The following is a 16236-nucleotide window of genomic DNA, read 5'->3' on the forward strand; positions in this document are numbered from 1 at the left end:
AATAATGAATTAAAAGTAAGCATTGACGGAGCATCCATAGAAGAGTGAACTACATTATGCATTATGCTGTTGTATTTGTTGATTCATTTATCGATAAGCAGCATTTAAGCGGATGTTTGCTATAGATTTATTTAATTATTTATATCAGTGAAGTGAATTGTTAACGCAGAAAAAGTAGAAACTCTCTCTCTTATTCTCTCTGTCTCGCTATGTGTGTGTGTGTGTGTGTGTGTGCATTTAATTTCTATATTTCGGAGCTTTTATTTTTCTCTGCGTGATTTTAAAAAAAAAAAAAAAAAAGAAAGGAAAGAAAAAAATTTCCTCTGCGCGATGTTCGACTGACTTCCTGTCATGTCACTTCCTCGAGGTTAGTACAGTCGTCGCTTAGCGGTCCTGCTGAGGAGCGGTGAGTACGCGTTAGTGTCCCTGTTTGCACACCAGTTAGTTATTCAAATCTTGCTTTATACACTCATAAGACTTGTGTTATGATTTTTTTGTTTGTTTGTTTGTAGTGTAAACTGTTTCTGTCGAGTACAGCACTTTATTGTAACATGCTAAAATTAAACTGCATGCATGCTGTCTGCTGTTCTTCTTCATCCTTTAGGTCTCCAAGTACAGTCGCAGTCATGTGTGAAGCTTTATTGAAGCTTTATTTAAACGGGTACGTGAGCTCACTCTTTGTTTTTAAGTGGTGTATATTTTATTTTTTAATTCGTAACTCCTTCGGTACACACACATATATAATATATAATGGCCACTGATGATAGGTTTCCCTGAGGTAGAATAAAATAAAATAAAAATAAATTGTGTCTATGTGATGACAATAAGTTGTCACTATATATGTTTCTCTATATTTCTGTGCGTTTAGGAAGCTTAGTTAGATTTTCTGTGATGGTTCACATTTTGTCCACAGGTTTAAGCAATAACTTACTAAGTTCATCCTTTTTACTTTTAGGTTGCTGTTCCCATACCAGTTGGGAAGTAAAAGAAGAAGGAAAGTACCAGAAACTAAAGCGACACAAGCTGTGCCAACAGGGTAAGATGTTACTTTCACTTTTTAAACCTACTCTTGATATTTGCAGTCTTTGCTCCTTTGCTAATTAAATCTGTGTCATCTTATAGAATCTGTGACATAAGGTAGTCCTAATATGGTTATGTATGTCATTGTTAATAGAGTGATCACTGTTCTTAAAGGTGTTTTCAATTTAAAAATAATAGGCAATCAAAACTGAAAGCACTTAGTGCACTTGGTGCTTTCAGTTTCATCCAACTGGAAATTCCCTGGATGTTGTTTAAACGGCTCATGATAGCTCACACAACACTGTGAGCATGCAGTCGCTTCAGAACCCTTCGTCCTTTTACACATTTTGTAGCAGCTTTGTGTAACAATGAAAACTGACATTTTCTAACATGAGTCAACATTATTCAGCCCGCGATCATAAATGAATACATGTTCGTACATGCACATTCCAGTGCAGAATGCAAGCTCCATAAAGGCGTGGCCGAATGAGTTTGGTGTGGCCTTAAACTCAGCCCCATCATACAGCTTTAACATGAACTAGAAGAGCGATTGTGAGAAAGAAATGTAATGGCTCATAAGTACTTTAAATACATCTTTAATACCTTTTAACGTTTTTATTGTATCGAGTCTGGAAAAGACATGGTTCTTGTGACAGGTGATAATGGCAGATGCGATTTGAAATCCATATACTAGACTAAACTAAACTAACTAAACTAAACATAAGACTAAACCAGACAGTATTCGTAGTGTCAGATTTTCTTTCCGTAGAACCCAAATGAGCGCTCCAGGACCGGAGCAGGTGGAGAAGCGATACGATCCACTAGATTCTACCCTAAAGTTCGTCAACAGGCCAGATGATCTGAATCCACTGTGTAAGATTTTTTTTTCTTTTTCACCACCATGTTGCCCCACAAAAACTGCTACAAACATTTTTTTCTGACAGTCATTACCACACATTATAAAATTTCTCCTATTCCTTTTTTAAATTTTTCATGAGCCATGGAGTTTATTATATTTTGGTGCAATCCAGTATATGTAGTGTAACTGATACATCTGTTATTGTCCACTTCTTCCTCAGGTGATGACTCTCTCAGAGCAGAGATGTCCTGTGGCCACGCTGTCACTCCTGAATCTCTAACACGATGGTGTCGTACCCTGCTGGATCAGGTGTGTCATGTCTTTGTAGCAGATAGTGTATGTGATGGGGTGGAGCCGAACCGGAATACGTATTCGGAAAGGAACAAATATCGTGTTTTTTATGAATACTTATTTCGAACAAATACTTTAAAAAATATTTGTATTCGGGAACAAGAAAAACTTTATATTAAAAAGCTGAGTTTCCTTATGAGACTGCAGTGCATGACCGGATGAGTGAGTGACGTGTGAAAGGTGACTGACACAGGCTGCTCCACACAGCAACAGAGAAGACTCAGCTGAGCGATAAAAGACTGAACTGCATCACTATTTTTGTTGAATAGAATTTTTGTACCCTCGGCTGTTGACAGAGTAACGTTAAAGTTCGGTTTGAAAGGTTAAAACAATGCTTGTGTAGTTGTGTTGAATTGTATGCACTTGTGGGAGTTGGTACATTTAAGTTACTCGTCTTTGGCAGACAGAAAGATGTAGGCTATAGGCCAGTTAACCTTAGCAGAGCTTCCCGTTGTCCTTATTAACGTAGCTGAAACTCCCCACATGGATTTGGTCAACTAAATAGAAAAGAGTGTGGCTGCTGCTGAGCCATCTCTTGGTCCTCCACCAGCCAAAAAACTTGTTCCAGTTCTGTGTGGAAGCATTTTACATTCAGTGCTGCAGATGAAACCAAAGTGATATGTAATGTGTGCAAAAGTCAAATCAGCAGAGGCAGAGATATCAAACATCTGTCAACATCTGCTATGCATAATCACATGCACTTAAAGCATCTTATTCCTGGTACTGTCTGCCAATCCCCACACAAGCACCAATTCATCATCACAGCCATGTTCTGTCCCTGCAAGTCAGTTTCACTGTCTGTTCACCACCACCCGTCCAAGGTGGTGGGGGTTCATGATGTTCACAGTGGTATTTTACTAGTTGTTGGTTTTAACCATGAATGAGGCAATGGATGTTATTTTCTTTTCAATGAGGTTCCTTGTTACATGTTCATTGCTGGATTTATGGAAAACCATCAACTAATATTGCACATCCATAATTATTATAATGGATATAATTAAAGAATAATTACACTCTAACATTAATTAGAAGTGTAATGCAAAAAACTGGATTTTTACACCTATTTGAATTTTACTCAAATACAAATACAGATACAAATACCGGTCTGTTATTATAGTTATTATATAATTCCATCTAAAATTTAGTCTTTGGAGTTTTTGGTAAAATCATTTCAGATTGATTTTAACAGCTTTGTGTTTGTAGCAAAAAGAGGTAAAATTATTGAACTTATAAAATACACTGATTTTGTTTAAGTTATCACATGATTGGGTGCCAATAGGTAATCTGCAGAAATGTTTTGGTTTACTGTTTATATTTGTAGCTAAACATGTTGCGGATTTAACAACTATATAAAAACGTAAAAGAACGAAGGTATAAAGATGCATTAAAAATAAAAGTAGAAGTTTTAAAAACAACAAATTCTAATTAATTATCCATCCATCCATCTTCTTACACTTTATCCGGGGGAAGGGTCGCGGGGGCAGCAGCCTAAGCAGAGAAGCCCAGACCTCCTTCTCCCCAGCCACCTCCTCTAGCTTATCCGGGGGAACACCAAGGCGTTCCCAAGCTAGCCGAGAGATATAATCTCTCCAGCGTGTCCTGGGTCTGTCCCGGGCCCCGGACATGCCCAGAACACCTCACCCAGGAGGCGCTCAAATTAATTAAATTAACTTTTTTTTTTTAAATTGTAATTTTTTAAAAGGGCAATTACAAATTCAGATGTCCGGCTTTAGTGGAGGGAACCAAGCAGTGTAATAAAGAGTGGTCGTACCAGGAGGTGCGCAGACTGGCTGATCTGACTGTGGAGGAAATGCAGCACTTTGAAGAGAACATGGCCCGTCTGGCTCTTGCAGACCACTGTGAGGTTCAGGAAGTAAGTGACCCAGTTATTTATGTTTTAATTTGTTTTTCCTTTTTAATGTTTACAGCTTCTTGATTTCAGTGAAATCCAGTGGACTCAATATTTTTTTAATATTGTGGTTGGGTTTCTCTTAAAAATGTCCCTTCATTTATTTTCACATCAGTGTCCACAGTGCAAAACAAGTGTGGAGAGGATGGATCTGTCTAACCTGTGTGTAAAGTGTGTCGTATGCACAGCTGTTCAAAAGAAGAAATTCTACTTCTGCTGGCAGTGTCTGAAACCATGGAAGGGTTCAGGCCCTCGATCTGACCGCTGCGACAACGACGGCTGTGAGAACAAGGACCTGCAACTTCTGCAGACATGTAAAACCATTGATCTGCCTGACGTAAAGGGCGTCACCAGCTGCCCCGCCATCAGACTCTGTCCTACATGTGGCCTGAGGGTGGAGCATAACAGAAAACACTGCAAAAATATCAAATGTCCTCGCTGCAAAATGGAGTTCTGTTTTGTCTGCCTGAAACTAAAGCGTGAATGTTCCAGTTCACCATATGAAATCTGCCCCAGTGGGGTCGCGCCAAGGCAGACCTCCATCCCTGTGTGGAGGAAAACATGAAAACAAGAATGAAGTGTATGTGTAACTCGGGTTCTTTCGTCTTTTGGTTTCTCTGTCTTCCTTTTTCATTATTGGGCTCTACTGGGCTAGCTTTGGATGAGCTTGCTTAAAAAAGAAAGTTCTAGAGGTCAACTTGTCTTTGAATACAGTTTTTAACCATCAATATTTTTGGTAACCTTTCTTTAACTGAGACAAAAGATGGATTTTCTTGATACTGTGGGGTCTGCAGATATCTGACATTTTCATGGTGATTAAAGTTGCTGTAAGACCAAGAGTCTGACAGACACCATCTCAACATGTGATTGTCACTGCTGCTTCTTCTGATGCCTCATGATATCTGATACTTCTTTTGCTTTAAGGTGTTTACGGTGTCCACAGGAAATGGAATCTCATTACTATACAAATCCTGTAAATCTCACCACTGGCAGCCTCAGATTCTTTGGCATAAAAACATCTAAAGTGCACTTCTACAGTTATCCTTTGTAATGTTCACATTTGAAACATACAGTTTCTGACATTGCATAAAATAAATCTATTACACTAAATGTCTGTGTCTTATGGTTCTTATGGTTGTCTTAAGATTGTTGGGGTAATGTCTGTTTTTTGGTGTTATTATACGGTCTTTACCTTGCAATATAAAGCTTCTTGAAGACAGTTGTTGTGATTTGGCGCTATATAAATAAAACTGGGTTGAACTGAATCTGAATAAATATTAAGATATAAGATGTGCAATAAATATTTTTTTAAAGGTTGGTGATGTGTAGCCTGCTGTAGTCAGGAACCTCCAGGTTAGTGCAACAGCTGATGCCAGCTATTGTTGGGAACAGAAATACTGAGAACAGAACAGTTTGGGAAGAGAAAGAAAGCTGCTGAGTTTGCACCTGTAGAATAGGAAACTGACAGAAATGCGCAACATTTTTAACAATTAACATTTCCGACACGCCTTGAACCCATCACTGATCCGGCAGAAGTGAAAGAGAAAGCGATAGTCGGAGTGTTTTTAACTGCACGGGAGATTGAGATAGCCTAATGCTCCTATAGCGAATGAACTATTTTATTAACAAATATCTGAAGAAATGTCTTAAAACTGTGTTGAAGGCAGGCCTGCATCTTTGGCTTACTTTGATTTCTTTTCAAAATAATCGCGTTTGTTTCTGCCTCCAACAACAATTTCTTTGTAGATCGTCACAGGGGCAGAAAATGCGTTTATTTGGTCGACATGGTTTCAAGTTCATCTCTACCTCTGTGGGTAAGATTTGTAGTGAATTTCGAAGTCCCGAAATTTATTTATTTTTGGTTAATTGTTCTTCTGTGTGTTCTCTATATAAAGTTTTTCCTACGCTCTTCAGACGTCTTTAAATTCAGCCTGGAAACGCTGTTGAAAGAGGAACTGTCCTTTACTCAGAGCATCTTCAATTGAGCTGCTTTATTATTAAGAGTTTACTGACATATGATGAGAATTTATACACCTTGCGCCATTTGTAAGGACGTGCCTTTCTTAACCTGCTAGGTACCTGACAAGGAATGTCAATGTCAATTTGTAAATGTCAGTGTTTTCTATAGCACATTTACAAGCAACAGCAAAGTTAACCAAAATGCATTACAAGTTCATTAATGAACAATAGAAACTAAATACAGTAAAACGAAAAGTGAGAAGACGCAAATACATTATGTAGTGACAACATAAACAACATTTAAAAAAATCTGATGGTACTTAAGCGGAACTCGAATGAAAAGCCAGGGTTAAAAAATGAGTTTCAAGATTTAATTAATTCTATTATTTAAAAATTATTCTTGGTATTAAAGGTTAGCAAATGTAGATCAAATCATTGACTTCAATGGATTGTAGAAAAGACGCAAAAGGGAACGAGCTATTTTCTGACGACCTTCTGCTTGTGTTGGCAGTTTATGGTGCACACTCATGTTCTTATTCTGCAATTTACAGAAGCTAATAATAAATACCATGGGCTGGTAAACCAAGGTGCGACATGTTACCTGAACAGTGTGCTGCAGGTGCTGTTTATGACCGAAGACTTCAGAGAAGCTGTGAAAAGATTTATTATTGTCACATATGTACATTTAATGGGGTCTATGGTTCATTTTTATTACTTATGGGGACTTTGTCTTTGTTTAGGTCCTCCAAACAAAATGTTGGCATTGGGCTTCTTGGTGCCCTTACAGACTTGTTTGATAATTTACAGAAACATACAGCAAACACACACAAAATAATAACCCAGCTGGGCATCAGCAGAGGTACAGTATGATAACACACAGACAACAAAACCTTTGAATAATGTTTTTGATGTTTCATGTTTTTGAGAAACTTGATTAGTTTACACAACATTTTGAGGGTTTATGATTGGCATTTGTTGTGAATAATTATGGGGTTATATATATTTTTTAAATTAATGAATATGTTTGTTAAAGACATGCACATATATTTCTTCACCCAGTGTATGAACAGCGAGATGCTGCTGAATGCATCGAGAAGATTTTAACAATGACCAGTCCCGAGGCATCACAGGTCTTTGTCAATATCAAATGGAATCATTTGGTTTGAAAATAATACTTAATAATATGTTTTTGTTCATTTATGTTTTCAGATCTTCCACGGTCTGTTAGCAAACCAAATCACCTGCTCTAAAGGTCATAAAGAGACTGACAGGGATGCACCATTTTGGCATCTTCCTCTGTCATTGGTGGATTTTTACAATCAAGACTACAGTGTAGTAAGTACATAAACTTCTCAGCATGTTTCTGTTTTCAGGACTCACAGCTGCAACAAGTTCACATAATATTGCCAGTAACACAGTGTCATTCTATCATTTTCCTTAATGAACACTTTTGTTTGATTGGGAACTATGTGGACACATAAAAATCAGATGATGCCTTAGATCCTGCTTGTGTCAAAACATATTAATTAATATTATTTCTGAAAATGTTTCTTTTTTTAAAATATATTTCTTATTACTTTCAATGCATTACAAAACAAACATAACACAGTTGACTTACAGTCTCATGAGTCATGTAAATATCCTAAGTCAGAAAATGCAACAAATGTATCTTTTAGTGCGAAATGATAAGAAAAGGTAAACCTACTCCAATGTTTTGTAGAAAAACAAAATTGAGTTTTTGATGTGATTTTTGTTTGTTTTGTGGAAAATCAGTTAGCGAGTGGTGGCTGAAGGTTTTAATGGCTATCATCCAAACTTGATGACCATGGCAAAATACTAGCAACCAAAGGAATTGCAAGGAGTTTTTTAGTGCAGCATCTTTGTGACCAGTTTCACCCAGTGACTGCCAGCAACCACTCGCTAACTGGGAATACACACTTTCCAACACTTATCAAGTATGTGAGCCTGTGTTACTGAGGTCTTAGAGAGTTCATGTCTGAATTCTACAAAAAAATGTTGAAGCTTAACCAAGATTAGGTGAAATTTTACATACCGGATCTAAATCACACTGAGGTAAACTGCCAATGAAATTGTAGACCTTTCAGTTTGTCTTCAGATCTGTCCAGTACCTTTTTTTCTTTTTCTGACACATCTAATCAACTCTACAGTCCAAGTCCTGAGTTCACTGATATGTGTTCATGGATGTTGGAATTTTGGTTTGTTTTTACTGTTTATATCTCTCTTCAAAAGACAATATTATGTCTTTTAAAGAGGTGATGAATTATTAATGTTAACATGCCCTTCTTGAGAAAATCTTTGTGAACACTGAGCTCTTTGGCACATCTATATCAAAGCTGCTTCTGAATTAGTTTTCATTTTTCAGGTAGACGGCATCGAGGAGTTTTTCAGACCTACATGTCTAAATGGAGAACACCAGATGTACTGTGACCGCTGCGGTCACAAAGTTGATGCTACTATTGTAAATAAGAACATTTTTTGTGATTTCTGAACATTGATATTGATTTAATAAAATTATAACAAAATGACACACATTAATAACCCATATTTTTCACTCAGACAGATGTGATAAAACATCACCCAGATGTTTTGATTCTGCTGCTGAAGAGGTTTGAGTTCAACTACAGTTACATGTCCTACTTCAAAACCAGCTGTTTTGTGGAGGTTCCCTACAGCCTGCAAATACCAGGGGTATTTACAAAGTGTACTTTAATATTTGATCAAAATCATCTTCATTTTTCTTTCTCACTTTGTTATTTTTTGTCCTCTGGGATCAGAATGAGGTGTACGAACTGTATGCAGTTGTGGATCATTTTGGTGGTCTGAGAGGTGGCCATTACAGCGCAACAATCAAAACCCAGGATGAAGACAGATGGTATAAGTTTGATGATACCCAGGTCACACCGGTAAGGCTGATCACGTTTTCTTCAGTGTAATTGAACCACATTCAGAAATTACTGTATTGTATGTTTATGTATAAACATAAAAGAAAAATTCATCATGTTATATTTGTTTTTTTTCCTTCATAGCTTGATTACCAACCATTCCAGGAGAAGTAGGTTTTTGTCTTTCTTCTTGTCCTTGCTATAGATTAATTTGCAAATATATCAATATTTAAAGTTTATTTAAACACAAATATGATATAGATGACTGTACGTATGGAGTATGTTACACCAAACTCTAATCACAAGTGCAGATTGTATTTTTCAAAATTGTTTTAAGGTTTTTTTTAAGTTGTGTTTTGTCTTTTTTTCTATTTCTTCTTCTAGATCCCAGAGTGCATATCTTTTATTTTACAGAAAGGCAAAAAGCAAGAGTCATAATTGTTACCATAGGCATATGTTTCTTTATATTTTTTTATTTTATTTTATTATGTATTTTATTATTCGTGCTGTAGATAGTTAAAACAGGCAGGTTTTCCACCTGCAATCAGTGACAAATATGACCAGTGAGAAGACGCTTATGACAAAGCAAAGTCAGTTATCACACTGCAGAGTGATAATACACACAAAAATGATGGACATGTATAATTACAGTGATAATTAGTGTTGGATCTGAACTCTGCTGTTAATGAGATTACCCAGTAAATGAAGGTTTTTCAGGACACTTGGGGGGAAAATGGACACAAAGAAATTGTCCGGCATCATGAAAATTCAGGAGTGAAGTTAGTGACAGAGATGCAGCTGTGATAATCTAATAGACAGGTTGAGATTAGCGACGGAGAAGACAAACATGCAACAACTAAGGATGAACATCAAAAACAAGCGAATTAAATGTCAGGATTTGCTTGCATGCTGTGATCATTGCCCTGTTGCATACCTGTTGGACAGACGACCTCTTTCTTGTGTGTGTGTTTTATATTTAAAATAAATTCCACAATTTTAAATCTAATTAATTTTTTTAATTATTTCAAATTGATCTGAGGTGTGGGCGCATTACTTCCTCAGCCAATCAGGTGGCCTAAACTTTTGAAGTAATACTATTTTAAATGCAGTATTGAGAGATGATTTGAAAATAATGAAGGAAACATTAACAAATAAACTGTTTAAATGAAGTAAGCAAAAGTGTGGAAAAAGGGCAAAGCACAAGAGAAATAATGAGTGAAACTGTTATTTTACAGGACTGGGAAATGAAATTCTGCTCCCTTCTTTCTCATTTTTTTAAACTGATGCTTCAGCTTTTTTTTATTATAATATTATTTTTGGTTTGAAGAGCAAGAGAATCGATCAGGTTTAATTACACAGATGTTTGTTATAAGTTAAAATGATTTTTTTAATTGCTTGATTCTTTAACAGAAACCCCTGGGCGAACACTCCTTCTACAATTTCTTCTTGGACCAACTGTAACGCACATAATTTCCTTAGTGATTAATAAAGTATTCTGATTATGATTCTGATAGTTTCAGGATACATGATCTGCCATTATCCAATGACACATCTGCTTACCTGTATCTTTTGCTCGTTTCTCCTCCTCTTCTTTTCCCTTTTTTTCTACACTGAGCACCTGAACTTTTTTTGTCCATCTTGCATTGGTTTTAATTTTGGACTTTTGGATCACCACGAGCCCGTTCTCAACATGTTGACGATTTGTCATAAAATGTTACGCTTTGGGAGTGAGAACGTGTTGTTATTAGATGCTGCTCCAGCCAGCCAGAGAGTCCCCTGCCGCCCCGCCCGGTGCTTATTCCATCCCCAAAATGCGCTGGCTGATGTCGGGGCAACATGAGTACGGGCAGCTTTTTTTTTTTTTTTTTTTTGCCGGCGCTGGCAATCCGTGTCACAGCTTGTTCATGACATGTTTGAGGACACTGAGATAGTAGTGATGTGTGTGATAGGAGTGACAGATAGGTTTGAATGTGAGGATGGGATCAAATCAGGGATCAGCTCTGACCACCTTCTTGTGATAGTGATGGTGTAAAGGTTGTTGATGGATGACTCCACTTTGGATTCAAATAAGGCAGCATGCTGCAAAATACTGGATTAGCTTAAAAGAAAAAAAAAACATTTTTGATGACATAAAAGTCTAAAAACCTGACTTTTGTGATTTGTCTTGCAATTCCAGTATGGAGGTCTCAAAATGCACATGCTAAAGAAAAAAAGATTTCACTCTTGGGGACCTCATATATAAAGAATATGTGCAAATTTTTCAGATGAGCCACAACAGGAGTCATTTGACAGGAGTCACTGAGGCTATTCCCAGGAATCCGGTTGGTATACATAAAAAATCTTCTCAGTGTACATGATTTTAGGCAATGTACAATTTTGCTAGCTAGATTAGGAAGAGGAAATGATGGCAGGCAAGCTTTGGTATCTTTTGGGGACAGCTGGTTTTTAGTTTATGCCATGTTGTCAGTCAGTTCACAGTTAATTGGTGGATAAAAGTCAGTGGATAAAAATCGTGTTCATGTGGCATCAGCTCTCACAGGGATTCTGGGGAATCAGAAAGCAGATGCGTTAGCAGGGAAATCTACCAGTAAAGAAAAAACTGGCAAAGACAGAGTAGTGCAGTACATGTGACAGGGGGCGGTAATGCAATGGAGACGGATGCCAGCTGCTTTTAAATCCCAAAGAAGAAGAAGAAGTTGGAAGGAAACGCGGCTGTCCAGCTCTGCGATCACGACCTCATCACCACATCTACTCAGCATGGACTTCTCAATCCGTGCAGCCAACCTGGACGACTGCAAGGACATCGCGCGCATGATCATGGTGAGCGGAAACGTGCGCGCGCAGTCCAGCTGTGTGTGTAAGACATTTAGTGACATGCATCGACCGTCAGGCTGACATCCATCAACCTCTCTGCTGCTGCTGTCATTATTACATGGTTCAGATGCAATGTGCTCGCTTTGCTCTTTAGTTTCAGTGCAAACAGGCTAATAAATGTTAGAGAGCTCGTTATGAACGATGAGCTCATGCTTTGTTTGTTTTTCTCCAGGAGCTGGCAGAATATGAGAAAGTGTCAGACCACGTGAAAGTCACCCAGAAAGGTACTGTATGTAGTCAAGTTCTCTGCCTTGACTTTCAGGGTATTTTTTTTATAATATTTATAAAACGATTAAATCCAAGGTGATATTTTTGGAGGTGCACAGTTTATTCTTTATGTCTGTGAAGGTTCTCAGTCATCCAGGTCATTGTAGTCAGAGGTCTGGGCATTCCTGCAGCGAGGAATGCCCAGACCTCTACATTGGAGAGACCAAACAGCCACTTCACAAGCGCATGGCACAACACAGAAGAGCCACCTCCACAGGACAAGACTCAGCAGTCCATCTGCATCTTAAGGATAAAGGACACTCTTTCGAGGATGCCAATGTTCACATTTTGGACAGAGAGGACAGATGGTTCGAAAGAGGAGTGAAAGAAGCCATCTATGTCCACTGTGAGCGACCATCTTTGAACAGAGGCGGGGGTTTACGACACCAACTCTCTGCCATCTATAATCCAGTTTTGAGATCCCTTCCCAGACGCCTTAACGCCCACTCACACCCTGGGCCATCTGATCTCAGGAATTTGCATGATAAGGTGGGGCCAGGTTTCACAATGAACTCACCCGAAACTCTGGTTGATTGGAGCCCACACCCAGTTTCACACCTTGGCTCAGGCGATTAGAGGATCATCAGGGGTCCTTTGTCCCTCTGTGGGGGGGGGGGGGGGGACTCTCCACCATTTGACCTTAGAACTGAAGAAGCTTCTCGGATGAGAGGTGAAACGTCTTCAAGTAACTTAAAGAAGTCCAGACGCTTTTCTTTGCAAGCTCCTTTGACAGTTTATTCTTGACTTTGGGAAAATGAGATCTTATAAAATCTCGTCAGTGAAACACAGAAACTAAATTTTAATGTCTGCAGCTGTAAAATAAGCTGAGCTAAGACACGTACACATTCAACTGACATTTTTTTAAATGCAGATGCAGCTGCTTCAGTCCATGACTGGCAGTGCTTGATGAAAGATAAAAGACGAAAGTGTTGCTAATCAGAAACTTTCCAGATTGTGTTGAATGGTTGATCAAATTCTGGTGGCACATTTCTGCATTCATAATTTCTTCATTTTGACAGGATATCCAACACCACACTGGCTGAAAGGCAGCTCTGAAACATGACAGAGCCTATACCGTGTTTTACAGATGGCTGTAGACACTTGTACCTCTCTGCTGACCTCCTCTATAGTCATGTGCATCTTGTAGCAATGTGGGCTTCGACCACAGCTGGAGTTTCTGCCAGGAGCTGAAGTGGGAATGCACGTCCAGATAAAACACACTTCTAACCAAAAAGTATCTGGATCAAATATAGTTTGGTGTTTATGGTAAATGGACTGGTTCTTATATAACGCTTTTATACTCTTATGAGCACTCAAAGCGCTTTGTACAAATTGTGCAATCACCCATACACACAAGCACATTTTTATTTAGTGCTTTCTAACTAACATTCACACACATGCATACTCCGATGGATGCATCGGAGAGCAATTTGGGGTTAGTGTCTTGCCCAAGGATTTTTGGCATGCAGACTAGGGAAAGTCAGGGATCGAACCATCAACCTTCCAATGAGTACATGACCTGTTCTACCGCCTGAGCAACAGCTACCCCAAATTTAGTTGTTTAGTTATATTTGTGTAAGCTAAGTAGATTTTATCACACTATAATAAAGTATTTGTCTGTGAGCCATTTGTTTCTACCACCAGGTAACAGCTTTTCCCAGGAAGCTTCATTCTAAAATTAGGAACTATGGACCTTTGAGGAAAAACCATTGCACTGTATTTTCCAACAAAAGGTCAAGAACTGGTTTTAAAGCTCTCTCTTAGCTAAGATTACATTTTGATAAAAAGCCTCAAACTGTTAAATGCAAACTGAATTTCCCCTTGTGAAAACACCGTGTAACAGTATCTATAATTTCTTTTCAGACTTGGAGCAGGATGGCTTTTCCAAGAACCCGTTCTTTCACGGGATCATCGCTGAGGTGCCAGAACAGCACAAAACCAAAGAAGGTGATCATGTTACGCCCAGTTTTCTCACACACTGTTGCGATCTACTGTCTAACAGCTGTAACAAACTTAGAACTGATGGTTGAGTGTTTAAAAAAACATATGAACCCATATGTGACAAAACCCTTAAAGTAAGTGAAAATAACCGACAGAGTGGGCGAGCAGGAGAAACAAAAGAACAGGGCAGATTTTTAACAAAAGGTTAAAAATGTGAGGTTTTATTTATAAAGTTTGCTGCACATTAACTGTAAGCTGCACCAAAATTTGTATCATTTTTTTCACTGATGTAAAGGAAATGATACATATTTATGTGTTTACAGTGTAAAGTAAAGCATTATGCTGTTAATAATCACTCTGATAAATGTTCAGAGTCATTCACTCAGTTGGAAGGAACGGCAAAACAAATATACAAATTTTATGAATACAGACACTGTTTAGCTCCTCCAAATGTCGACTGTTTTTACCAGTAGATATTTTTCTTCTTTCAGGGCACACAAAGATCGGCTATGCACTTTATTTCTATGCTTACAGCTCCTGGTCAGGCAGAGCCATTTATATGGAGGACCTGTATGTGATGCCTGAGTTCAGAGGTACAGTACAGCCTCTGAGAAGATGTCTCATCATCACTGTGTCCTTATATTTGCAGGAAATCTCAAGTAATGCACATGATCTGTCTTTCAGGGAAAGGTGTCGGTAAAGCACTAATGAGCAAGGTGGCACAGGTGAGTGAAACATGTGACTAATGGAGAAGGTAAACCTTGAAGCTTTTTTTATTTTCAATATTTGCATGAAAACATACTAGCCAGTGTCCCAGAGGCAGCATCTCAGCTCAGCAGTCATTTCTGTCTTCCTTCTTGTTTTTGCTCTCCTGTAGCTGGCTCTGGCTGCTGGTTGCCACCAGTTCAACTTCACCGTCCTGAACTGGAACAAACCATCTATGGACTTTTACCTCAGCCAGGGCTGCTTTGATGTTACTGCTACCATGGGCTACCACTGCATGCGCTGCGAGGGGGAGGCGCTGAAGCACCTGGCTCAACTTTAACCCATCCGTTATGACCTTGTGACCCTTGCAGCCATGAGGTCAGCCTGCGCACTGCAGGAATGGAGCACCACTCAGTGGCCTCTTTGCAAAACCTAAGAACTTGAAGCGCCTACCTCAGCGTTACAAGGATAACTGTTACATAGGCTGTCTGAAGGTCTGTGCATATAAGCTAAGAGTGTAGCACGCCTTTTTAAATGAATATAGTTCAGATATGTGTTTATTTTATAAAGGGCATTAAATTGGTTTTCTAATTTAGTTGCAGTTGTATTTTTGCAGCTACATGTAATTTACAAGCAGTGGATGTTCCAGTGTGTAACGTCATAAAATAAAGCGAATTGTATACATTTCTCCTGAGGGTGTTTTTTGTATTAAGTTACCAATAAGACACATAATTCAGATACTGTCTTCCACATTTAGCAGCTGTCAGAAATAAAAAAGAAATGAAGTACAGTTACTTCACTACTCCTTTACTTCTCACTAGTTTTTACTTTTATGCTTTGCATTGTAACACAAAATCTCAACTTTCCACTCTATAGTTTCAAAACAAGCTGTCAAAATGTTCAGATTACAGTTGCCATTTCAAGTCAAACAACTGCCAAGGCTGCTTAATCCTCTACAAAATGCTTAGTTTAGATGAGTTAGTGAAACAACTTGATCAGCTGTCTTATTCTGTCTACAACATTCATCCTCTTTACTGCACAAGTGTGTGACGATTAATATCCCTGCATCTGTCCATTGCCAATAAGGAGAGATCACTTAAACATTATTTATTAAGACAGAGAAATTAATGTATGATGACCCATCATGGCAGACAGAATCTCAGCGGTGATAGGATTTAGGACAGGACCCCTTTGAGTCTACATGGTGGTGGTGATGAAGATGGAGAGTGAGGCTTGGCTCTAACTGAGGTGTCTGTGAGGTGGTTTGTGAGGAAAGTACCAAGGTGGAAAGCAGAATGTACATTAGCGATAAAACAACGCAATTAGGTTTTCAAAACATAAATATATATACCGAAAATATGGAAACAAGCAGAGGTTCGAAGGGTTATAAAGACAGTAAAAATCTTTATTGGAGAAAATACTGTGAATTACTGGGTAAAAATACACCA

General features: G+C 38.4%; 3 protein-coding genes across 3 annotated transcripts; all 3 read left to right on the forward strand.

Moving 5' to 3' along the window:
- The first annotated feature begins 378 nt into the window (after positions 1 to 378).
- On the forward strand, positions 379 to 4728 carry LOC146636466 (E3 ubiquitin-protein ligase RNF19B-like). Its single transcript, XM_085349528.1, has 7 exons — positions 379 to 406; positions 605 to 661; positions 956 to 1036; positions 1790 to 1893; positions 2100 to 2188; positions 3933 to 4103; positions 4255 to 4728. Exons 2-7 carry the CDS (start codon positions 627 to 629, stop codon positions 4702 to 4704), a joined length of 930 nt encoding a protein of 309 aa, XP_085205654.1. The 5' UTR covers positions 379 to 406; positions 605 to 626; the 3' UTR covers positions 4705 to 4728.
- A 1176-nt stretch (positions 4729 to 5904) lies between these two features.
- On the forward strand, positions 5905 to 11632 carry LOC146636467 (ubiquitin carboxyl-terminal hydrolase 12-like). The gene is made up of 11 exons (XM_085350340.1): positions 5905 to 5953; positions 6650 to 6762; positions 6840 to 6957; positions 7158 to 7228; positions 7308 to 7433; positions 8482 to 8577; positions 8676 to 8807; positions 8894 to 9022; positions 9146 to 9171; positions 9386 to 9426; positions 11532 to 11632. The coding sequence occupies exons 1-11, from the start codon at positions 5905 to 5907 to the stop codon at positions 11630 to 11632; spliced, it is 1002 nt and encodes a 333-aa protein (XP_085206466.1).
- A 77-nt stretch (positions 11633 to 11709) lies between these two features.
- Positions 11710 to 15419, forward strand: LOC146636468 (thialysine N-epsilon-acetyltransferase-like). Its single transcript, XM_085349533.1, has 6 exons — positions 11710 to 11821; positions 12048 to 12099; positions 14006 to 14089; positions 14575 to 14676; positions 14768 to 14808; positions 14961 to 15419. The coding sequence occupies exons 1-6, from the start codon at positions 11759 to 11761 to the stop codon at positions 15126 to 15128; spliced, it is 510 nt and encodes a 169-aa protein (XP_085205659.1). The 5' UTR covers positions 11710 to 11758; the 3' UTR covers positions 15129 to 15419.
- The last annotated feature ends 817 nt before the right edge of the window (positions 15420 to 16236 follow it).

The sequence above is a fragment of the Diplotaxodon limnothrissa genome, linkage group LG3 (genome assembly GCF_057381915.1).
Source record: "Diplotaxodon limnothrissa isolate DT_005_m linkage group LG3, D_limnothrissa_male_GT1.1, whole genome shotgun sequence".
Lineage (NCBI taxonomy): Eukaryota > Metazoa > Chordata > Actinopteri > Cichliformes > Cichlidae > Diplotaxodon > Diplotaxodon limnothrissa.

Bases quoted from the DNA above. Each gene is read 5' to 3' on its own strand.
- LOC146636466 (XM_085349528.1), top strand. From the start codon at position 627: ATGTGTGAAGCTTTATTGAAGCTTTATTTAAACGG. The intron at 1,037-1,789 runs GTAAGATGTTAC...TTCTTTCCGTAG, and splicing joins ACACAAGCTGTGCCAACAGG to AACCCAAATGAGCGCTCCAG. The intron at 4,104-4,254 runs GTAAGTGACCCA...TTTTCACATCAG, and splicing joins ACCACTGTGAGGTTCAGGAA to TGTCCACAGTGCAAAACAAG.
- LOC146636467 (XM_085350340.1), top strand. From the start codon at position 5,905: ATGCGTTTATTTGGTCGACATGGTTTCAAGTTCATCTCTACCTCTGTG. The intron at 8,578-8,675 runs GTAAATAAGAAC...TTTTTCACTCAG, and splicing joins ACAAAGTTGATGCTACTATT to ACAGATGTGATAAAACATCA. The intron at 8,808-8,893 runs GTATTTACAAAG...CTCTGGGATCAG, and splicing joins ACAGCCTGCAAATACCAGGG to AATGAGGTGTACGAACTGTA.
- LOC146636468 (XM_085349533.1), top strand. From the start codon at position 11,759: ATGGACTTCTCAATCCGTGCAGCCAACCTGGACGACTGCAAGGACATC. The intron at 11,822-12,047 runs GTGAGCGGAAAC...GTTTTTCTCCAG, and splicing joins ACATCGCGCGCATGATCATG to GAGCTGGCAGAATATGAGAA. The intron at 14,090-14,574 runs GTGATCATGTTA...TTCTTCTTTCAG, and splicing joins ACAGCACAAAACCAAAGAAG to GGCACACAAAGATCGGCTAT.